The sequence below is a fragment of the Corylus avellana genome, chromosome 4 (assembly GCF_965113065.1).
Source record: "Corylus avellana chromosome 4, dhCorAvel1.hap1.2, whole genome shotgun sequence".
Classification (NCBI taxonomy): Eukaryota; Viridiplantae; Streptophyta; class Magnoliopsida; order Fagales; family Betulaceae; genus Corylus; species Corylus avellana.
The window spans coordinates 3,489,855-3,513,336 of record NC_142493.1 but is presented as its reverse complement, the minus strand read 5'-3'; the positions used below and the strand labels follow the sequence as shown (position 1 = coordinate 3,513,336).

The 23,482-nt window shown below is 35.2% G+C and overlaps 3 protein-coding genes across 4 annotated transcripts; all 3 read left to right on the top strand.

Moving 5' to 3' along the window:
- The first annotated feature begins 2,883 nt into the window (after window positions 1-2,883).
- LOC132177491 (transducin family protein / WD-40 repeat family protein) lies at window positions 2,884-15,156 on the top strand. Of its 2 annotated transcripts, XM_059589834.2 has the most exons (10): window positions 2,884-3,003; window positions 4,124-4,190; window positions 4,933-5,186; window positions 5,996-6,605; window positions 7,775-8,431; window positions 8,914-9,354; window positions 10,254-10,448; window positions 12,980-13,033; window positions 14,446-14,508; window positions 14,595-15,156. In XM_059589834.2, exons 1-10 carry the CDS (start codon window positions 2,972-2,974, stop codon window positions 14,676-14,678), a joined length of 2,457 nt encoding a protein of 818 aa, XP_059445817.2. In that variant the 5' UTR covers window positions 2,884-2,971; the 3' UTR covers window positions 14,679-15,156. The 2 variants fall into 2 exon arrangements, with proteins under 2 accessions (XP_059445817.2, XP_059445819.2); XM_059589836.2 differs by lacking the exon at window positions 4,124-4,190.
- Window positions 15,157-17,225: 2,069 nt separating this feature from the next.
- Window positions 17,226-17,754, top strand: LOC132179069 (snakin-1). The gene is made up of 2 exons (XM_059591696.2): window positions 17,226-17,361; window positions 17,456-17,754. Exons 1-2 carry the CDS (start codon window positions 17,280-17,282, stop codon window positions 17,638-17,640), a joined length of 267 nt encoding a protein of 88 aa, XP_059447679.1. The 5' UTR covers window positions 17,226-17,279; the 3' UTR covers window positions 17,641-17,754.
- Window positions 17,755-19,732: 1,978 nt separating this feature from the next.
- On the top strand, window positions 19,733-22,272 carry LOC132177621 (thioredoxin domain-containing protein 9 homolog). The gene is made up of 4 exons (XM_059590020.2): window positions 19,733-19,846; window positions 19,941-20,216; window positions 21,494-21,652; window positions 21,776-22,272. Exons 1-4 carry the CDS (start codon window positions 19,823-19,825, stop codon window positions 21,956-21,958), a joined length of 642 nt encoding a protein of 213 aa, XP_059446003.2. The 5' UTR covers window positions 19,733-19,822; the 3' UTR covers window positions 21,959-22,272.
- Window positions 22,273-23,482: the final 1,210 nt, after the last annotated feature.

Below are 23,482 nucleotides of genomic sequence, written 5' to 3'. Positions count from 1 at the left end.
GTCCCCATTTTTGAAAAAGAGAGTGGGAGAGGGAGAACTTTTCTCAAGTTGGGGCTGTCAAATCTAGGATGACAAGAGACTAAAGAAGCATGGCAAATATTATTAGGTTCTAAAGTCATCACACATTAGATTGGTTGCCTTTTAATTCTTTTACCCTACTTCCGACTATGACTCTATGTGTTCGATCATGCTCCTTTTGCATTTCTTGTCTTTATGATTCTCCATCTTAAGCATTCACACTTAGCTAACCAAAAGATATTTTGGCACGTTCAACGTATATTTGGGTGAAACATAGTAGTATCCGGTTAATAATTTTAACCCAACAATCATAGTTAGTTTGAAGAGATGGTAAACCGTTAGGATGGTCGACCGCCCCCACCGCCATACCATTATTATTTTTATTTGAATATAATTTTATAAGGACTTTCATGAAAAATAGCCATAATTTGTACAAAGACATCATTTCGTTATGAATTTATTTGTTGCAAGGTCATATCAGAATTGATTCATTTAACATTTTTTTCTTAATACTTAATATTTAAGATTGGTCTCTTAGGCTATGTTTGACAAATAAGTGAACTTAAAAAATGGGTCGAAACAGTGGCAGATTTGATTTATGTGAGAAAAAAAAAAAGTAAGAATGTTTTGTATAAAAAAAAAGTGAAAAATTTTGATTTGTAGTGATTGTTTTATTTGAATAGTGATAAAAAGTGATTGATGTGATGTAAAAAATAAAAAAGTTGGGGTTGATATTGAGAAAAATTATTTTGGATTTTGGGTCCGGCCCGGTCCAATCCACTCCTTTGCCAAACACAGCCTTAAATTAAGTAGGCATTGAAATTTCTCTAACTATTGTTTTGGTGAACACAAAAATATGATTTCTGAGAAGAAATTGGAACAAAAAGAAACAAAAAATATTTGAATGGTCATGAAATCTTGAAGTAATTAATAAAATTTGGCTGGCTCGATAGAAACAATTTTAGTTATGAAAAGTGAAAACTGGTTTCTTTTTTTTTTTTTTTTTTGGTTGAAGGAAAACGAAGGGGACAATTTTGGTGATTTAAGATTCAGTCAGAGGCCTCAGGTGAGAAGACCCATGGGCCATGCGACATGACTTTGGACGGCAGAGACCGGTACGCTGTGCTGGCTAATCATTCATCGCCACCTGTCCATAGCCCAATCCTTCATATGCAAACGTACACAAATTATTTTATTTTTTATTTTTTATAAGTACCATTCACAAATCATATATCATATCCAGAAAATATTTGTCTCAATATATATATATATATATATATATTCATTTTATTTGATTTGTGAATTTATATGAATTTTACATGAGTTAATAGTAGACCTCACAAATGTAATGATTGATCTATTAAATTTATAAAAATATATATATAAATTGTTGATACAAATAATTTCTGTTTCTTTTTAATTTGTAAATGGTTTTGGATAATTGTTTAAGTTGAAGTGGATCTTTTGCTTTCTGTTTCTTTTTAGTTTATAAATGGTTTTAATAATTGTTTAAGTTGAAGTGTTTTAAACAGTTTGCATCGAACAGAATAAGAAATTCATTTTTAGATATTGATCTAGGGTTGAAGAGAGATTTTTTTTTTTTTTTTTTAGAATTTGTTGGTTTAATTGTTCGTACTCTTTTGAAAATAATCCTTACTAAATTTTCTTTTCGTTTATATTCATGGGTGCAAATATTCCTTATTTATGGTGTTTGTAAATGCGTGTTATTGGTTTTAGAGGTCTACAAACAAGCAGTTATAATCGTTCGACAACCACTAACCGTTTTGGTATACAATTATAAAAAATCGCTAATTGCCCCACCCTGCAACCACTATCCACATAACCGCTTTGGTATGTGGTTATAAAAAACCGTTAACTGCATACGACGGGGCGGTTAGCGGTTTTAGGGATGGAAAAAGCGAGTATAACATTAAAAGTTAAAACGACGCATGTCGTTTTAAATATGAGTTAGGGATAGGGTTTCATCATATTCATTGTTTTTTGAAACACTTTGACCCAAAACTATTTAAAATAAGCCCAAAAAATAGACACAAAAGGCCCAAAACACCTCAAAAAGAAAAAAGTTCAAAAACCCATAAAAAAAAAAAAAAAGAGTTATAAAACTGCTAACTGATTATAAAATAATCGCTAACCGCCTGTTTGGAATTGCGTTTGGGGGACCTAATAGTGCTTTTAACACTCAAAAAGCCTTTTTGAAGAAAAAAATACTCGTTTGATAAAAAAATTAAAAGCGCTTTTAAGGATCCAAAAAGCCTAAAAATGGCCAAAAAACACTTTTGGCAAAAACTTCATTTTTAAGCTTTTGCCCAAAAGTTTTTTTTGACTTAGAAGCTATTTTTAACTTAAAAGCTCTATTTCTCAAATGCAATTCCAAACATGCCAAATAGAGCAGCCAGTGGTTATTAAAATCCAATAACCACCTTAAGTGATTGCAGTTATTATCAATAACCGCTAACCGCAACCACTTGTACACTCCTAATTGGTTTGAGTTCTTTTGCAAACAATTTGTAATAAGCTTTTAAAGACTTTTCAAGTCTTCTTAAATTTTTATTTTCTATACTTTTTTTTAAAGCATTAATTTCTATTTTCTAACAATGAGTTCGTCGGTGAGTGGTGGGTTCGGCAAAAGTAGGCTGGCATTAGAGGCCCGTGTGGGCTGGGTACCACAATAGCCTTCCTATCAACCCATCCTTAACAAAGTCAAGCTTTAATACGAGATTGGGCTCAGAGGGTTGAGTATAGTTGATTAGCTAGGCTGAGTTTATGGGCTCGAGGTATATAAGCCCAGAAGAGATAAAGAAATTCAAATAAAATAAAAAAAACAAAAAAAAACTGCTACACCGAGTCTCTAATAATCTATCTAAATATGTAAATAAATGATTTCTTCTGTTAGGTGGTAATTCAGAAGCTGCAATCGTTGAGCTCAATCGCCATGGCCATCGATATCGCAACCTTGGAAGAAAGGTGGCTTTCTCTATCACCTCGGTGTATTGTTATTATTAGTATTTTTGAATATTTCCTGGAGCTTTCAGTGATATTATTGCAGTACAGCAATTCCAATGATTTTTTATTTTTTGTCTTTGTAGATTATTTACTTCGTTTCTGGAAATATGAATTTCTGGTTGTATATAAGATTGTAAGCAGTGATTTTCACTCTTTTAAGGTTTAATTCATGGGAAGGAGATTGTGCTTCACTGGAATTTGGAAAATCCTGATTTTATAGATGAACTTAAAACTGTTGCCTTTTCATTTCATTTTATCTATTATGATCATTTAGGGTATAGAAGATATGATTGTCATTAGGTGTTTGAGGGGTCTATCCAATGTGCCCGTTGTGATAGTATTTGGGTTTGTTTGGCAACTAGGTTATTGCAAGTTAGTCTCAATTATAATTTCCAATTATCTGCTGATCTTTGGGTGAACAATAAAACTGTATACGTCCAAATTACATTCACTGTTTAGCTCCTCAGGAATTATATGTGATTCCAAAGTTTCCAATGTCACATTAGTGCCACCACGAGCCACTGTGCCACCCTCAATCTAGAGAGTTGAGTTGTACTTGATCTTTTAACAGCATCCATTTGGTTAAAGGCTTTTAAATTTTCTGCCCTCCCTTAAACTGGTTGCCACTAAAGTTTTGCCTCCGAATGATCTCTTTCATGTCTAGTCTTATGCGATACTTGAGTCTTCAGTTGTCTTCTTCCCTTCCATTATTTTGCATCAAGAGGTCTTTAATCTCCTTGTCTAATTTGATTGAGGGAAAAAAAGAAGAAGAAGAAACAAAGAAAGAGAAAGGCAACAGAATCCATTTACCATGTAAATATTATAACCCCAAAGGTAACTCAATCAGCTGGGGATCACTTATCATAAAACGGAGGTTACTTGTTCAAATCTCTCATTTCTGCTCCCCTTAGGGTCAATCACTTATTAAAAATAAACTATGTAAATATTAGACGAAGATGATAGAGTAAAGTCACTTATGATAGTTTCTTGACTTGCTAATTGAAGTTATTTTTCTTTTCATGTCACCACTTTTAATATGTACTTGGTTTAATTTATTATTTAATTTTCATATTTGTTCTAGGTATATTAATTCTTGCCGGAAGCATGGTGTCCTACCTAATACTGCGATTTTGTCTGGTCTATTCAAGGTTTGGATTGATTGTATGATTTTAGTAGTTGGAATTTAGGATTGTTTAAAATGATTATATTGTTGGTGGCTCATTGGTTTTTTTTTTTTTTTTTTTTTGTGAGTGTGTGTGTGTGTTTATAAATAATTGTCAGCCTCATCATCATCATCATAATCCTAAATTGTGTATGTGGTTGGGTATGAGCACCAATGAGTACTTTGAACTAAGTTGCTTTAGAGCTGGAGTAGATGCTCTGCCCAAACATTCTGATCTAATTAAAAACATCACTTCTCAAATTCATCATCTGAGAAGGATATATTTAACTCTGTATTCCTCTAATATCTAAAGTTGTCTTGGACTTGTACAGGGGACCTTATTAAAACTTTTAACACATTGTCTTCTTGTTATGCTTTTTCTTTTTTTTTTGACCTTTTTTTTTTTTTTCTGAGCTCTTCTTGTTATGCTTAGATGTAAACTTCTCTGTCTCTTGTTGAATGCAGCAAAGGAAGAATAGACATCTCTTACATTTTCTTGGGCAAGTTCCATGCATAGAACTTTGTATCCTGGATACGAGTTTTTTATTAAGTGTTTTTGTATGTTGGATACTGGTTCTACAGGAATATAGACTTTTCTTTGTTTTTTGGGTCTAAATATGCATTGGCTTTTATTCAAAGGAATATGAAGTTAAACCTTTTTTATTTTTTGTTATTATTATTTTTTTAATTTTAATTTCAATTTTAATTTTTAATTTTTAATTATTCAGGCTGAGGTTAAAAAATCCCGCCATGAGCCATGTAGCCTGGAAATTTTCTTGGACCATCTTAAGGATATTGATTTTCATCCACTTCTTGATACATTTATGGAACTTGATGCTTCAGAGATTCAAGCGGTTGATGTACGTAATGAATCGTCATGTGAGTTTAATGGGGAATGTGCTTTGTCCTTGATGCGTGCCATCAATCAAAAGCTTCGACGAGTTGATCTCCAGGATCTGTCATTTGGAAAGGAGTTCTTGCGGTATATACTGGTGCTAGTTTGTATTGTCTTTAAGTAATTGTCTTAGTTCCAGATTTATTTCATCATAAATGTCTTTATATTATTTTTTGCCACCTATGTTAGCAATAATAAGATAGTGAATCTCTATGATTTAGTGTAGGAAATTTCAATCCATTGGAGTCTTGATAATTGAGAACAAGTGACTTTTTATTGTCTGAGTAGTTGTCTGAGAGCAAAGTACTTCAAAAACCTATTTTAGCCAATCAGCGAGTGACTTGCCAGGCTATCGAATATCTGTACCATCTTGCAGTCATTGCGTTGGATCAATTCTGCCAATGATTACTTTTGGGTGAAAGTTGAACTGATGAGAAGGGAACTTTTTTCTTTAATTTCTTTTTTGGTAGTCAGAAAGAAGCATTTCAAATATCTATGTATCTCCCTACTGCCATGAATTTAAGGAATGTTCATGATAGTGGTGTTTAAAAATCATGTTATTGAAATCTATGCCATAGCATCTGCCATTTTGGATATTTTCTATATTTTTCTTAGGTGGCCCTTACCCTTAGTTTCTCATCTTTCCTTCATTACTCAAGTTTGCATCTAGTGATTATGTATATATCCTTTTGAAGTTTCCTATTGTATTGCCTTGTGCTTTGTGTGTCCTCTTGAAGTTGCCATTCAGAGTGCCTTCTGCTTACTTAATGATGTAAGAAGAGTTGGTTCTGTTTTTCATTGCTTGTAGAAACGTTGTATTGATGGACTAAGTTTTTGAAGCTATAGGTCTTGCAAAGATAAATGGCATTCCATCATCAGTTTAATTTTACTCTCAGGGATCTCTCTAAGAAAGGCTTATCATGCCAAGTCTTAACCTTGAGGTCTTCACACTTCCGGAAGCTCAACATGATGGGGGAGTTCATGCGGATACACACCCTTAACCTTGACTTCAGTACCTCACTTACTAGTTTCAGGGAGGATTGTTTCTCTTGCATGCCCAATTTAACATGCCTCTCAATGTGTGAGACAAGAATTACAAATCTTTGGACAACCATTGCGGCACTTTCTAAACTCCCTTCTTTGGTTGAACTTCGGTTTCAGAATTGGCTGTGTTGCAATGATGCAGGGCCTTCTGCCGCATCATCTGATGGGAGATCAGATAAAAAAACTGATGTCGGTCAGCCAAAGAGTGCTCCTTACATTGGAGCATCATCTATCGAAATTGGCATGCTTGCAAATTATAACTCAAGCATGGATGAGGCTCTTGAGAATTTGTTTTCGCTTGATGATGTGGTTATAAATGACGAAGTTCAAAGCATGATTGAGGATTCATCAGACGATGATAGTGATGTAGATTTTTCGAGTCACCAGAAAGAATATGGTTATAGTGAGCTATTATCTAATGTTTTCCCTAGGTTGAATGGACATGTTGATCAGCAGAATGAGGTAAACCACCTGGTCCTTCTCTATTAGATAGTTCTCTTGAGTGATCATAATGCAATTAAAATGAATTAATTTAGTTGCATTAGATGATCTATTGTAGGATTTCAGTACATTGTAAGTTTTCCATATTTCACATAATCTTAAGTTTAGACCTAAAAGAAAACAAGAACATTAATCCTAAGTGATTATTGCATATTTGTTTTTTCTTCGGGTCAAATCTCATGGTCCATGTAATTAGTTAGATTCATGCCTCTAAAATGCTCTTTAAGGGAAAAATGCTTTAGAGGGCCATGAGGTATGACTTTTTATCAAATCACTCTCTAAGGTTTAAATTTTATCACTTTACTCCTTAAGGTTTCAATTGTTATCAAATAGATCCTTAGGTCTACCTTCCGTTAAATTTTTAAGGGTGATGCCATTCCATACTCAATTAGAGGGCGACATGTGTCTCCTTTAATAAAAAAATATAGAAAAAGAGAAGAAAAAAAATTATAAAAGAAAACTAGAGGTCGGGTGGCCACACGGGTTATTCCTAGAGGGAGTCACCCCCAAAGAATGGGGTTGGCTGCGCCAGCCCCCCCAAAGGTGGGGATGGCCTTGTCAGCGACCTCCAGAGGGACACCCCACCTCTGGTGTGTTTTTTTTTTTTTTTTTAATAAATTTTTTCTTTTTTCTTTTTAATTTTGTTTTTTATGTTTATGATTATAATTTTTTCCCTTTTGTCTTTTAATATTTTTTAATGTCACCTCTGATTGGGTATGACTTACCAATACTGTTAGAAATTTAATAGAAAGTAGACATTGGGATCTATTTGATAACAATTGAAACCTTAGGGAGTAGATCGATAAAATTTAAACTTTAGGGATTGATGTGATAAAAAGTCATACCTCATGGACCTTTGGAGCATTTTCCCCCTTTTTTAATGCCTTGGTAATGCATAAATGTCCATGGATGTTATTATTTCCTTACATTATCCAACCCTAGTCTTGATATAAATTTCTATTGTAAATTGATATTAATTTTACACATGTAGATATAGGGGATGTACGCATATATGTTTCTGTATTCTACATGCATCATAGCTTTAAAAATCCACGCACACACACACATTGTTCTCCTTTGTCTGACTCATCTTTGAAGTCATTACATTGAATTTCGAACTTGTTTGGCAGGTTTCTTTTGATGCATTATACAACCAAAATGGAGAAGAGTCTTTGGCAGGCGCCTTTACTAGGCAAATTGCAGATGTTTCTTTGAAGTTTATTTCTTGTCATGCTTCGCCGATATGCTTTGAGAAACACTATAGAGAGTACATGATAGCTTCATTACCCCATTTGAAAGTTTTAGATAACTTGCCTATAAGAAAGATTGATAGGGAAAGGGCTACAGTTACCTTTTCACAATACTTTGAGTATCTACCCTACAAAAGGAAGCATAAAGAGAGTGTTGTTAGTATCTTACAAAAGCGTGAAATAAGAGCAAGCCACAATCATGTGCGAACTCCGAAGCAAAAGTCATCTTGTACCTCTGGAAAGTCAAAATATTTTTATACTAGGTCTCTTTGTGCTGCCAAATTTGGGTCTTCTGCTTGGCCTTTCTTGCATCCACTTTCAATTTCAAGCAATGTTTTGGGAGATGAAGGGATGAACTTTCGTCCTAGGCAGTTTGAGTATCATCCATCTGATTCTAGCCTAATGGTCTTTGGAACTTTGGATGGTGAAGTAGTTGTAATCAACCATGAGAAAGAACAAATTGTTAATTATATCCCATCACTTGGTGCAATGAACAGTGTGTTGGGACTCTGTTGGCTCAAGAAGTATCCCTCCAAGGTATATGATACCTGCATGGGATGTGTTAAATAGAGATAAATTTGTAATGCTATTTTATTCTATAAGCATATATCCTTACAATTACAATGTCTTTCCTGGGAAAATATTGTTGTGTTGATATTCGCAGAGTGCTACATCACCTGCCTCTAGATTGTTTTTTGGTTTCCTTTAATCCTTATGTGAAGCCATGCAGGTGATAACTTGATTCTATATACAGACATGTTGTCTATATACAGACATGTTGTGTTCTATGGCAAGTAACTGCAACAATTGCTAACTGCAGGATGCAGTATTTGACTCTCATGATTAGTAAGCATACTTCCAGAAGGATATCCAAAATTTGTGCTGGTCATGATGTACCTACTTAAAATGGAATAGTTGACTTCAACGTTGATGCATTTTTAGAGTGTGCTTTTTTGTTGATTTTATTCCTGATGAATATGGCATTTCTAATTCAGTTTTTTCCCCATGGTGAATGTCAGCTCATAGCTGGTTCGGATAATGGTTCATTGAAATTGTATGATATCCAACATACGACACCAAGAACTATGGGCATATATAATAGTGCTGGTTGTGTCACCTTTGATGAGTTCGACCAATTGACGTCTGTTCATGTTAACTCTACGGATGAACTTTTTCTTGCAAGTGGATACTCAAGGAATGTTGCATTGTATGACATAAGTTGTGGAAGGCGCTTAGAGGTGTTCTCTGATATGCATCGGGAGCATATTAATGTAGTGAAGTTTGCTAACTATTCCCCATCAGTTTTTGTTACTTCTTCCTTTGATCAAGATGTCAAGATGTGGGACTTAAGACAAAAACCAATATCACCTTGCTATACTGCTTCAAGCTCTAGGGGCAATGTGATGGTTTGCTTTTCTCCAGATGATCACTATCTGCTAGTGTCAGCTGTTGACAATGAGGTAATATTTGGATTAATTTTCAGTATGAGTTGGGGGTGTCAATTTGCTTTTATGTTCTTGAATATTCAACTTATGCTCAGGTCTCATCCTTGGAGCTTGGTTCCTAGCTCTCAAACTTTAAATGATGATTGGACAAGAAATATGGTTAGAGCCTATCTTGAAACACAACTGTTGAAATGGAAAGCTTCAGTAAACAGAATTACATCGCCTTATTTTTTTTTTCCTGTAAAATTCTTCTTTGTGAAGTTTTTCCCTTTCTTTTGCGTCCATAATTTTCAATTGCTATTTTTTGTTGTTCGCTTTTGTCCTTTTTTTGTTTGAAGCCCATTGATGATTGGTCATGTTCGGTGATAAAAAAATTTAAACCCTATGTCACAGGGTCATGATATACATAAGGGTAGGATTTGGTCCTGAACCAATGCCATGAAAGCTTCTTGTGTACTTATCAAAAAAATGAAAGTTTCTTGTGTGAATATGGCTTCCATAAAGTTTCAATATGCTCTAATAGGCTAGTGGTAGATAAATGGACCATAGTGCCTGGTCATCTATGGAACGTTTTCTGTTGAAGATTATTTGTGGCATGGTGGCCTATTTGAAGGAAAGAAATGGAGTATATTTTCTGATGGTGGTAGTAGGTATGGATTGGGTTCTTATTAGGATACCAACTTAGTTGCTTTTTGGTGTAAATCCATACCTCAGTCTATACTTCAGAGGGACACCAATATTGATTGATGTATTTAATGTGCATATAGGCCTTTTTGAAACATTTTCATATTAGTTATTGATATATATTTTGCTTGGATACTTTGTTTATATGCTTAATGAAATCTCAATATTATTATCATTATAATCTTTTAAGATTTTAAGTGCACTTGAGACTAACATGTGAACATTCTCAGGTTAGACAACTTCTGGCTGTTGATGGGAGGCTCCACTTGAAGTTTGAGATAGCTTCTACAGAAAGCTCTCAGAACTACACTCGTTCCTATTACATGAATGGAAGGGACTATATTATAAGTGGGAGTTCTGATGAACATGTAGCCCGCATTTGCTGTGCTCAAACTGGAAGGCGTCTCAAGGATCTTTCTTTGGAGGTACCTCTGTCTTTATATTCACATGTTTTGGGTTACACTTAGGTATCATACTGTTTGAAGCACTTATGGATGTGGATGCATATATTTAAAATGCCTCAATGCTGAAACACAAGAAATATCTCTTATGTGTGACTTATATTTGGCCTGCCAAACTTTATCAAGGTTGTGGAGCTTCTTTACTTTCCGAGAACCACACAGGAAAGGAAAGTGGCTATTCTCTTGTGTTTTTTTGTTTGTTTATCAGTGTGGCTTGCACCATGCATGTGGATAAAATGAGTGCATAAAAAAAATTGTGGATATGACGAAATACAATTATATTCAAAGGTTTGGCTTGATAAATGACTAGTGAGCTTGAAATGCTGTTTTCGCCTAAAATAACAAAGATGAATGCCTTATTGCCTATGATCTGTCACATCTTTAGATATACTTTATAATCAATCTGCTATTGTTGACACATCTTTGTAATATATATACTATAGATGAGGCGTTCCAGGTACACAATGCTATTTAAGTGCATTGGTAGAAAGTTAAATAAAATTAGAAACTCTAGGAAAAGGAAGAAGTTAAGATGTATGACAAAGAAAATCCTCTAGATTTCCTGTGTTTCAAAGGAAAAAGAAATTAAGAAATGAGGGGACTGATAGGTTGTAGATAGCGCTTAAAATGATGCCGATGTTGTTTCACCATGTTTGAAGTGAGTTATGTATAACAAAGTTGATGCTATTCTGTGATGCAACAGGGTCTAATGGTGGCATGAATTTTTTTTATCCTTTTTCTTCAATCTGTTTTAAATTCCAATGATGATGCATATAGGACGTTAAAAATAAGTTTACTTATCATTTTTTTTTTTTTTTTTTTTTAAAAAAAGAACGTAATGTTCAGAAACTGGTTGAGCTAGACTTGCTGTACCACAGTTGATATCTATCAAATCAATTTATGTTGTTCCATAATTGTAGACGGCTCCAGTCAGTTCTTCCTATTCTTTTTTGATAAGAAATTCCCTCAATAAACAAGCCTTAAATTCTATCTTTCTTGCTTATTGTATCAAGAGTATTTCTTTTATTAAAATACAAGGTTTTTTACATCAATGTTATCTTTTATTAGAAATTTGTGTAAATCGTTATTGCAAGATGAAATAATAAAATTCAAATAAATATTTTTCCATCAAGTGGTCAAAGATAAATTTCATTATCAAGACAATATTTTCCATTAAGAATGTATTTTAAGATCAAAGTAAAAATCCATTAGAATGAATTTAAAAAATATTCATTTTTATATTCCATTAGGACTTTTTGTTGCTTTCGTCCAGAGGCAAATCTTTGTCTCTTTTCTCCTGTATATGTGGGAATGTGTAATGTATAACAATTTGGGTTGTGTTGCCAAATCCACTATCATCTTAGATGGCGTGCGTTCTGGTTTGTGATTCTCCAGTTTCATAATAAGAATTAGACTAGAAATGAGGAAGAGAAAGAGGGTGATTATAGTTTTTAGAAATTTAAGGGAAAATTATGCTTTGTACCTCCAAACTACCTCTTCTTTTTCAAACACCCCCAAACTACCAATTTCGACACTTTGCATCCCAAATCAAGGTTTTAATGTTACTTTGCATTTTTGTTAATGTCAAGCGTTATTGGATGGAAACATGCCATTGTCCCATTTGAAATATCAAAACTGGCCCTAAAATTAAAAAGAAAAAAGAAATAACAAACAATTTGATTTAAGCTCACATACAAGGTCAATCTGGTCATTTCAATTGGGTTGAATGCATGCACATGAATTTTCTGTCTGAAATAATGCCTGGATCTAATGAAGGATGCAAAGTGTCATTAAAATTTTGAGTTGGGATCCAAAGTGTCGAAATTGGTAATTTTGGGGATATTTAAAACGGGGTGGTACTCTGAGGGTGCAAAGCGTAGTTTTTCCAAAATTTAAATAAGGTAGATCATAGAGGTTTTGCTAATGTGCTCTAACTCCAATAGCACTTTCTCTCCTCAAAAAATTGGGTGGAAGGTGAGGTAGTAGGTTCAAGGCCCACTAAGCGTGTGTAGCTTACCTTAAAGAAAAAGAAAAAAAAATCTGATCATAAAAAAGGTTAGATGAGAACAAAATTAAAATCTAAATCCAACAGTAGAAGGGGTTTACTGAAAAATTAACTGTAAGAAAATGAGGCTGCATTATTAATTGGAAATAAGCTTCTCTTTCATTCATTTTCATCATTCATGACCATGATAAAGGAGAGAAACTGTCCTAGGTGAAGTTAGATTGTTGATCACAAAAGGAAAACACCATCAAATACAAGAAAAAGCAAATGGAAAAAATTGGAGATGGAATTTATATATAAGTACGAAAAGTCATCACACCTTAAGAGCAAGTTGTCCTTTCTGAACTCAGTACCCAGAAATTCTTCTCCTTCCTATTGAACTCTAATCCCTTTGAAACAATTATTAAGAAGGATTATGTTCATTTGCTACATTTTCCTGTTCTGTTACTATTTTGGGGACAACTATGAGATTAGTGCTTTTGTTTTGCAGGGAAGTGGTTCAGGTTCTATGTTTGTGCAATCTTTGAGGGGTGATCCTTTCAGAGTGAGTTCTGCATTTAACTACTCGTACTCATATGCTTGATCATCTATGGTAAATGTAGCATACGTATGAAATGATTTAACATTATGCTGGTGCAAAAAGCAGAGCATTGACATTTTGGACATGTTGATGGATGACTTTTCCTTTGCTTTATAAGATATTGGTTTGCTATGTCTCTTGCTTCCCTTGTTTATTTTATATAGTGCTTCATCTGAAAACATTAGAGTGATGCTTATTTTTTCTTTCTCCCTAAAATCCTTTCACCTCAGAAGTCACAAGTACTAGTCATCATGCTTCATACAACATTGACATGCCAATGCAGTTGTCATTGAGACACATCGCACTCCCTTCCAGATGATAATTTCATAATCAAAAAAATTCTATGCTTGATGCATCAAACATTTCTCATATATCCATACCTCTTCCTGTTTAGCTCTTGAAAAGTGTCGTGGGCTTCTTTTAATGCACATTGCGTAAATGTTCTCACTAATAATTTTTGTCTTTTCTTAAAATAAAAATATCTATATTTGTTAAAGTAATTTGGTTCTATAACTTCTTGTTAAATTTGTTATATTACTAACCAACCCCCAATTAGTATATTATTATATTCATATATAATAAATCTTACGACGCCCCCATTCCTATGGCCATTCATTCAGTACTTCTGGCTCTCAGGAGTCTCTTTGTAGGATACTTGGCCAAAGTGTGACCCGTTAGCCCATAAGTAAGTACTGTGACGAAGTGACTGTTGCTCACCTGGCACAGGTCATAGATTCATACATGTCCTGTACTTATTTGTACGTATCTATCTTGTAAATAATGTGGAATCATTTCTGGAGTCGGGTGCTATCAGGTTACAGTGAACTTGTTCAAGTTCTCTGTCATTATGACCTCTTTAATCTTTTCAAAATCTTCTAGGGTGTGCCAGTTGTTTCCCCTAAAATTTCAATGGCTCAATTCCTATTTGTATGTCATCTGAAAGATAAATCTATAGCCTTAACGGTAGAATCAAGGATGGCAGTCATCTCAATGAAATAAGATTTTATAAACTATAAGAAATGAGTTTATGTCATGCATCATGGTGAGAACTTTCTATATTCCAAATGTTCCTGTACAAGATGATGAATTTGTCATTAAATTCTATATAAGATATTGAATATAACCATCAAATTACACTGAACGGCCATAAGCCATTAAATGATTTGTTGACCTCAACATAATAAGAGGGCAATTATGGTTTTTCCCATCTGGTGACTGAACCCTCCAACAGTATGCAGGAATAATCAGTTATGAAAATTCAACCCCTTTTACTAGCTGCTTCTGAATTTTTTCTTTTCTACGGTGCTTCCACCATTGAATAAAAGTTTTATTTTTTTGGTTTTTCCCTTTCTGATTTTTAATGTCCTTGCACCCAGGATTTCAACATGAGTATCTTAGCAGCCTATATGCGTCCAGGCTCAAAGTCTGAGATTGTCAAGGTATAAGTCCCACCTTGTATCCTTTATGCTGTTGGATGTCTTTCTTTCTGTATTACTGTGAAAAATATCTAAGCCACAAACTGCAGGTCAATATGCTAGCGTCAAATGACTATAACAAGGAGCACTCTTACCGCCGGCACTCCTGCACATCCAACAGTATGGGAGGTTGATGTATCTACATCCTTTTGTACGGGTTCTCTTCGTTTACATTTATACGGTAATCAAGACCATTCATCAATGATTGTTGGGCACCCGCCACCTTAACAGATGGGTTCAACCAGCTTTGTACTCCTGAGAAAGGCAAAGATATGTAGTCAATGATTGTTGTACTCACTAGCCTTCTCATTTTTTTTACTGTAGACGTGTATTCAACAATTTGTGTACCTTGTAAATGGAATAATCTTAAAGAAAAGCAGAGACTAGGGAAAATGACAGATAGCTGTATTCTCATCCGGTTGTTGATGGATGCGTGCAATGGTGATTGCAGTGTTAGTACAAGGTATGTTCTAGAGCTGTTGTAATTTAAGGTGGATGAAATGTGTACAGGATTCATATTGGGATATCCATGTAGCAATTTGGGTAGAACATTGTGAGACTGAGAGTCTATATAAGACCTATTTGCCCAAATAAATTTTGATTATCCGGCCACTTACTCGGGCAGAACTCTCTTACGTGTATTGCCCAAATTATAACGATCCCAATGATAATCTTGAGGTTTTTTTTTTTTTTTTTTCTCCTCCAGATGGACAAATTACTGACTTGTGCAGGAAACATTCTAGTTCCAACTTTTTGGAACCATTTCCTGCTATAGTCAGTGGCAGCCCTGGCTTTGGGTGTGTGCTATGCCTGAGCTCTTTTGAGTGCAAGAATGATGTGACTGAGTTGCATTCTGCATGGGGGAAATGTTTAGGGTATTATATAACTTTTATTGGAATCCTTTATAAACTTATGTGGGAATGTTTTAATGGGGGAAAAAATTAAGCAACAAAATTTGATGGGTCGAATTTAAAAGATATAAAAAGATATAATACTCTAATAAGAGCCAATGGCACGGAGGGAAAGGGTGTATCCTTCCATTTCCCTTACTTTCCATCGAACCAAGCCAAAAAAAATAAAATTGGTCTACAATTTTCCCTCCCCCTTCCTCCCAACAAACGTAGTGCAAGTCTCATTGAATATGGAGGAATCCAATGCTTCAATTATGGGCTTGAATATTATTCAGATCGACTCGTTTGAGGGAAAAAGCAAGCAATAATTAATAGAGCAAACAATAATTCTCGTAGATCAAGTGGGATGACAATTGGGTTGATCACATAAAATCTTCAAGATAAATAATTAATATTAACTACAAGATGATTGAATAATACTTGTACACATAAAATAATGGTGGATAACAATTTTTTTTAGAGTGTGGTTGGCAAACAACACTGCACTGTTCATGTTTGGTGAGAAAAAAAAAAGAAAAGTAATAATTAGTATAGAAAAGTAAAAAGGTAGTATTGAAAAATGAAAAAAAATTTTGTTTTGTAGTAATTTTTTTATTTGAATAGTAGTAAAAAGTAAATTATGTGATATAAAAAGTGAATAATGTGATATAAAAGTGAGAATGTTTTGATGTTGATTTTTTCGAAGAATGAAATAAATAATATTTGAGAATATTGGTGTTGTTTAACAAACAAGGTCTAAGTTATGCTATAGGCACTAACATTTATTTCAAAATTTTTACAAACTGATGTGATAATGTAACAATTATTGATAAAAGACTGACGTTCTAATTGCCAATGGGCTAGCGTTATTTTGGCTAGCCCTATAGCAAAAATGGACAAAAAAGTAGTCCATCCGACTAGCCATTTTAGCTTAAAAAAAAAAAAAAAAAAAAAGGAAAAAAAACTAGCTAACTAGACTAGTTGCTACGGTTTCTTAGTAAATTTTAGCTGAAAAAATGACTAGTTATTGTAGTTCAATAATGCATAAAAAAAAATAAAAATAAAAAAATTAATAAAAGAACGATTCTCTCCTCTCTTTGGGAATGGTGACAGTGGATAAAAATAATAATATTTAAATTTTAGCTAAAAAAATGACTAGTCATTGTAGCTCAACCATACATAAATAATAATAATAATAATAATAATAAATTCATATAATTCTCTCTTTTCTTTGAAAATAGTGAAAGCGTATAAAAATTAATATTTTTAAATAAAATAGTAAAAGACTAAATTGAATAACTAAAATAAAGAGTATGAAGTTGGTGGTTTACAAAAATAAACTATAAAATAGAATAATGTAATTCTTTAACTAAAATTTGATGATGTATGAAGTATAATATTTTAACTAAAAATATTTATATTTTAATATTTTGAAAAGAATTTTATGGCTTTTGGATCCAGTCCCACTCCTTTGCCAAACACACCCCATCCCCTAAGAATTGCCACTTTTCCATGAAGATCTACGGCATTGATAAAACGCCAAGAAAGAAAGAGAAGAAAGAAGTGGAACATAGAAGAAAACAGGAATAGCATTAATGGGTCATGGCGCATGCAGACAAAGACAAGGGAAACCTACCAACAAGCAAACTTCAATGCTGCAGTCTGCAGAAAACGCGTGGGCAGAGGGCCTGAACCACACAGCTCATACTGCCGAGGTAGTTGCCATTATTAAAGAACAATCCAAAATCTCCAGCTGTTCTCCTCCATTGAAGCAGCTATAAATGTCCACTTAAGCTTTCACACACTTGCTTCAGTATACTCAGTTAAACCCTTTGCAGAGCAAAGATGAAGCTCTTCTTTGCCACCCTTCTGCTCTGTTCTCTTCTCCTCAGCTCCTCTTTGTTGGAGCCTGTCATGGCCGGGTCAGGTAATTAGTGTTTTCTTTTTGTCAAAGCTGCTTTTCGTTTTCTCATTTATTTTGGGTACTGATTAATGGGATTTTTCTTGATGTGGGTGTGAAGGATTTTGCACGAACAAGTGCTCAGACAGGTGCTCAAAAGCAGGGGTGAAGGATCGGTGCATGAAGTACTGTGGGATCTGCTGTGAGGAGTGCAAGTGTGTTCCCTCTGGGACTTATGGGAACAAGCATGAGTGCCCTTGCTACAGAGACAAGAAAAATAACAAGGGCAAGCCCAAGTGCCCTTAAAAATTAAATGAGAGAGAGAGTAAAAAGATACTTAATTAGCAAGTTAGAATTAATGTGTGTTTGGTGGGATTAGCTACTTCTGCATAAATAAAATGTTGGCTATCTTTTTCTGTAGTTCTTGAGAAACTGGAAGCTCTTGTATGACTTGTTTAATCTCAATCAGTTTAAGCTCTTGTGCCCTTAAGGGACTATGTTGAAAATGGAATGAGGAGTTTTGAATTTTTTTTTTTTTTTAGCAGAAAATTCCCATGAATCTTTGAGGTGGTAGAGATTTGGGATGTTCATTTAAAAAAAAACAAAACAAAACAAAACGAAGAGAGGCCAAATTGAGTGAATTGGAGGCCCTATGCAACAATAGCAACTTCTTTAACAATGTCAATTGGAAGGGAGAGGCTTTCGAGAGCCGAGTTCATAGAGTTTTGGTGCGAGATATAGCAAGTGTTACACAAAATTCAGGATGCAATTGTTAGATTGATGGGAGAACCCATTCTGAATTGCGACATATGGGAATGGAGACTCTTTTGGAGTAGGCAATGGGGTTAATGCAAAGCCAGTTGAAGACCACCTACCACCAGACCACCTCTTCAACAAGAAGTGCAACTTGTCACTGCAATTAAGAGCATCCCGAGTTCTTTAAATTTGATTTTTTTTTTTTAAAACTGACAAAAAGAATCATTTAACAAACTATATGCTTTATTTTAAATTTTGCTTTGATCAACAAGGTTCTCTAAATACTATGTGCCAAAAAGTAAAAGTTATTTAATCTTTTAATTTTATATATTCATTTTCTCTCTCCCGTCTACCGAGAACAAAAAATAGAATTAAAAAATAAGAAAATAATAATAATTAATTAAAGTAGAGAAAGATATAAAAAATTTAATATTTAGCTCATTTTAAAAGTGACTCTTCAAATTTAAAAAAGTGAGTTTTTCTCTTCAAATTTAATTTTTATTCGAAAAGCTCAATATAGATGCTTTAATGTGATGGAGGAGAATAGAGACTATCAAAAAAGACAATGGGTTTTGGCCGGTCGGCGGTTAAGGCCAAGTATAATATGTTGGAGGAGGGTTTGTCGCGGGTGGCAAAAGGGAGCATGTTAGTTACCTTGTGCAATGGTTGTTACTTGCACCGACACGTAGGGGCAGAACTACAACGTTTAGTTTGAGGTGAGAAAATTTAAAAAAATTAAAATTTGGGGGGCAAAAGTTAATTTTTAAAGGTATATTTAAAAATAAAAATAAAAATTTGGAAACCACCCTATGGCTTGGGGGCGGGCTGCCCCCTCCCCAAGCCAAAGAAGACACAATATGACGACACATCAATTTTAAGGGCCCGAATTTGCAAAAATGGGGGGGGGGGGGGAGGGGGGCGGGGCTTCATTGTAGCTGTGTGACAACACTTGGTACCCTTAACATTATGTGGTTGAAGTGCTAATGAAGTAGAGCCGCCATATCCGAGTAATACCTCAAGGATGAGTTCTTTTGGAGTGAAGACGACTAATGTTGAACGACTTTAGGGCACTGCTAGAGCACCGCTCGATGGGTGCTCAAGCAGAGTTAAAGTGGAGCAGGAAATCCTGTTTGAAATTGGTTGGGTTTGATTTTATGTACTATACATATATGGAAAGCTTAGCTAGTTAAGTTTTTCGAATTTAAGATGCAATAGTTTTTTTCTTTATAGAGAAATGCTATAGTGAAATAAAAAGATTATTTTTTATCCATAAAAGTCTTAAGTGGCAAGAAGCTATAGGCCTCATCCGTAGTTGTTGTGACCCTACCCATTAATGAACCTATAGCATCTTGTCACTTAAAACTTTTATGGGCTAAATATAATCTTTTTATTGCACTATAGTATATCTCTTCTTTATATTCTCACATGTAAGCAATCGGTTAAGTTAAAATAAATAAATAAATAAAAATAAAAAAAAGTTGGGGTGGGGGGTGCGCTTGCCCAGGCCCATTAACCCGACAAGGTGCCCAACCCGGCAACCCAAGCTTCCAGACACAAATCACATTCAAAATTTTCGTACACAGGAAAAAGAAAAAGACGTTTCAAAATGATCTGATTTTAAACATGAAACGACACCGTAGTATATCTATGCCTCAATCTCTATCTCCCTCTTCTTCTCCCTGCCTGCCATTTTCAATTTCTCATTTCGATTCAGATCTCTCTGAATTCAACAATGGAGAACTCCATGGTTCAAGAGGTATCTCTCTCCGTCTCTCTCCGTCTCTCTCTGTCTCTGTCTCTGTCTTTTTGTCCATACATATATGTATAGGCATTGAATTTTTGGTGCGCAGATTCTGGCAAAGCAGGTGCTGACGGTGGCTAAGGCGGTGGAGGAGAAGCTGGACGATGAGATATCGGCGCTAGATCGGATGGACATGGACGATATAGAGGCGCTGAGGGAGAGGAGGCTGCAGCAGATGAAGAAGATGGCGGAGAAGCGGAACCGTTGGATCTCCCTCGGACACAGCGACTACACCGAGATCCCCTCCGAGAAGGACTTCTTCGCCGCCGTCAAGGCCAGCGATCGCGTCGTCTGCCATTTCTACCGCGACAACTGGCCCTGCAAGGTCCCTTTCGTACTTTCGCATTTGGCTCAATTTTTATCTTTCTTTCTTCTTCATGTTCTATGTGCTTTTGTGTGTTTGTGTGAAAGATATATAATATTTAATTTATCCTAAATCATTATTTTTAAATTATATGCTTCAGATTTTACTATTTCAGCTTTATATGGTTCTGATTTTTCCATTTATCAATAGATTGACGGAGCTCAAAAACTTAATCCTGTGTTGAAGCTTATATAGACTGATGTGTGTCAAGGAGAATATTTTTCAAGCCATCCCATGTTTACCCTTTTTGGTAAATAGTGCTTTTTACCAGGGCTCTTTAACTCCTAGATACTTTCATTCTGTGATTCATTTAATACTGCTATCACATAAGAGTTGTTGTAAGGCTGTTCAAACATCTTGATATTTTTTTTTAGGATCTATTAGAAAAAAACCATATTGGTATCTATTAGTTGGAGAACAGTCTCCATATCTCTCATCCTTAGCTAAATTTCCTTTGGAATGAGGGACTTTGTTATACATGGCCTCAAGGCTTGGCTGCTAAAGGATTGGGATTGGGTTGTGGGTAGGCCTTTGATTCAAAATCTTACTAATAAAAAAGATTATCAAATAAATAAATATGAGAAAAGAATGGGGATGTTAAACATGTAATCTTGCTTTTAGATTCTGATGATGGTACTCTTTTGTTGGTGACAAATATAATTAAGATAGAAGTCTCGCTGAGTTGGATCGAGATCGCTTGCATTGCCTATGGTATTGCATGTGGTACAATAGCTCTAATGTAGGACTTTCATTTTAAATGAATTGCTTAAAATGAGAAAGCACATAGAAAAAAGAGATGGGGATTGCCACCCCACCCAAAGCTACTGGGATGGTTCTGATCTCAATCCCAGTAAACTGATGTACTGTCTATATGTGTCAATATTTCCATGGTGTAGCTACCCCTTCTCTGTTTCTTCATCTCAGGTCTAGACAACCTCCTACATCTAGGCGTCCTTTTTGGTATCCCTCAAATACTTGAGGATTTAAGGGAAGAGTTCTGTTATTCTCTCCAAATGCAAGTCTACTGTTTCTTTTTATCTATGTAAAGGTTTATATAGACTAGCTGTTTTTTTTGGGTGGCATGGCACCATGAAGAGATCACTGTGCTATTTGACTCCTTTCTAGCTATTAGATGTAATGAATAAATTCCCTTACTACCAATAAAAAAAGTGGCAATGATATTCTGATATAGACTCAAGATTTTGGGGAAACAATTTATGTTTATTGTTTATTTGCAGGTGATGGACAAACACTTGAGTATATTGGCAAAGCAGCATATAGAGACACGTTTTGTGAAAATCCATGCTGAGAAAAGTCCATTCTTGGCGGAGAAGCTCAAGATTGTTGTTTTGCCAACCGTTGCCCTCATAAAGAATGCCAAAGTAGATGACTATGTGGTACGTAGAGTAAAAATATGCATACAATCGATGGAACCCCCATCTATATTGTTATATGATTATTCTGTTTCTGGGGTCTTTCACTCTGTTTAACATTACTAGCTCCAACGTAATGTGTTTCAGGTAGGATTCGATCAGCTTGGTGGAACAGATGAGTTTAGCACAGAGGAACTGGAGGAAAGGTTGGCTAAAGCTCAAGTTATCTTTTTTGAGGGTGAATCGTCTCTAAATCCGTCAAGATCTGGTTCACACTCCAGAAGGAACGTTAGGCAAAGCGCAAAGTCAGACTCATCAGACTCAGAGTAAGCCAGTATTGCTTAATATTGTCTTCCAATTTTAGTCCGTCTGAAGGAAGTGGAGAGGATCAGTCACCCCTTTTTTAGTGTTAAAAAGAGCTGAACCTTGGACGGCTACCATTGGGAGCAGCCTAGTCTTGTGGAGTTGTTGTGATCAATATTTTAGAAGCAACATTACTACATCTGAGATTCATGCTATCATCGGCTGTGGTATCAGTTATTGTATTAATGTAACTTCGCAAGGTTTTCAGAAAGATTAATAGTTACTACTAGTAGTAAAGTTTTCAAGCTATATATATATTGTCATACTGCAAGTTTTGTGTTGGGATCTCTGATATCATTTTACTTTTTAGGATTAATAACTTTTTTAGTACCTAAGTTTGCAGTTTTTTACTTTTTCCCCTAGGGTTCCAAAACAGTTACAAATGGTACCTAACTTATGGGAAAAGACGAAATTGATACATCCGTTAGATTCTGTGAGAAAAAATTAACAGTTTGCCACATGCCACTCTCAAAATATACTACGTGTCCTTAACGAAATAATAATAATAAATAAATAAAACGAAACCTAAAAAAAAAAAAAAAAAAATTGGGGTGGCTAGCGACCCCTATTTTGGCCATTGGGGGTGGCCCACCCCCAAGGCCGGTTTGGGGGTGGCTGAACCATCCCAAGGCCTTGGGGGTGGTTCGGCTACCTCCTATGGCTAAAAATGGGGTGGCCGAAACCACCCCCAAAGCCCTTGGGGTGGCTCAGCCACCCCTAGAGGCCATGGGGGTGGCCGAAGTCACCCCCTCTTGGGGTGGTCGTACTACCCCTAAGGCCCTTGAGGGTGGTTCGGCCTCTAAAAAGGGGGTGGCCCAAGGGCCAAAAAAGGGGTGGCTGGGCCAAGCCACCCCCATGGCCAAAAAGGGACCCCCTTTTTGGTTCTTGAGGGTGGTTTAGCCACCCCAAGAGGGGCTGTAGGGGGTGGCCAGCCACCCCATGAAATTTTCAATTTTTTATTTTTATTTTTTAGGTTTAGTTTTTATTATCATTTTTTATTTTTAGTACACGTGACATTTTTATATGGTGACGCGTGTAACAGAGTCTAACGGAAGTACCAATTTCGTCTTTTCCTATAGGTCAAGTATCATTTGTGACTGTTTTGGAACCCTAGGGGGAAAAAATAAAAAACTGCAAACTTAGGTACTAAAAAAGTTATTAACCCTACTTTTTTTCTCTCAAGAGCTTCATTTGTTGCAATGCATCACCTCTCTCTCTCTCTCTCTCTCTCTCTCTCTCTCTCCCCCATTTTTTTCCTCGGGAAGGTCAGGTCGGCAACCAGGATAAGGTCGGTCACTCTTCTTTTTTTTTTTAACCTCGAAAAGGTCGATGACCCAGCTCAAACCTTTGAATAAACTCAAGTTCTATGTTTGAATATTCTTCATGATCAACATATTGCAATGAAAAATTCATCAACAAATGCATTTTTGTTTCATGTTATTACAAATTTAGTACTGAAAGTACAAATGAATTAATTAGTAAAATTTTCAG

Excerpts from the sequence above, each read along its gene's own strand:
- LOC132177491 (XM_059589834.2), top strand. The coding sequence starts at position 2,972 with ATGGCCATCGATATCGCAACCTTGGAAGAAAG. Across the intron at positions 5,187-5,995 it reads TTTGGAAAGGAGTTCTTGCG|GGATCTCTCTAAGAAAGGCT; the intron begins GTATATACTGGT and ends TTTTACTCTCAG. Across the intron at positions 6,606-7,774 it reads ATGTTGATCAGCAGAATGAG|GTTTCTTTTGATGCATTATA; the intron begins GTAAACCACCTG and ends CTTGTTTGGCAG.
- LOC132177621 (XM_059590020.2), top strand. The coding sequence starts at position 19,823 with ATGGAGAACTCCATGGTTCAAGAG. Across the intron at positions 19,847-19,940 it reads AGAACTCCATGGTTCAAGAG|ATTCTGGCAAAGCAGGTGCT; the intron begins GTATCTCTCTCC and ends TTTGGTGCGCAG. Across the intron at positions 21,653-21,775 it reads CCAAAGTAGATGACTATGTG|GTAGGATTCGATCAGCTTGG; the intron begins GTACGTAGAGTA and ends AATGTGTTTCAG.
- LOC132179069 (XM_059591696.2), top strand. The coding sequence starts at position 17,280 with ATGAAGCTCTTCTTTGCCACCCTTCTGCTCTGTTCTCTTCTCCTCAGC. Across the intron at positions 17,362-17,455 it reads GCCTGTCATGGCCGGGTCAG|GATTTTGCACGAACAAGTGC; the intron begins GTAATTAGTGTT and ends GTGGGTGTGAAG.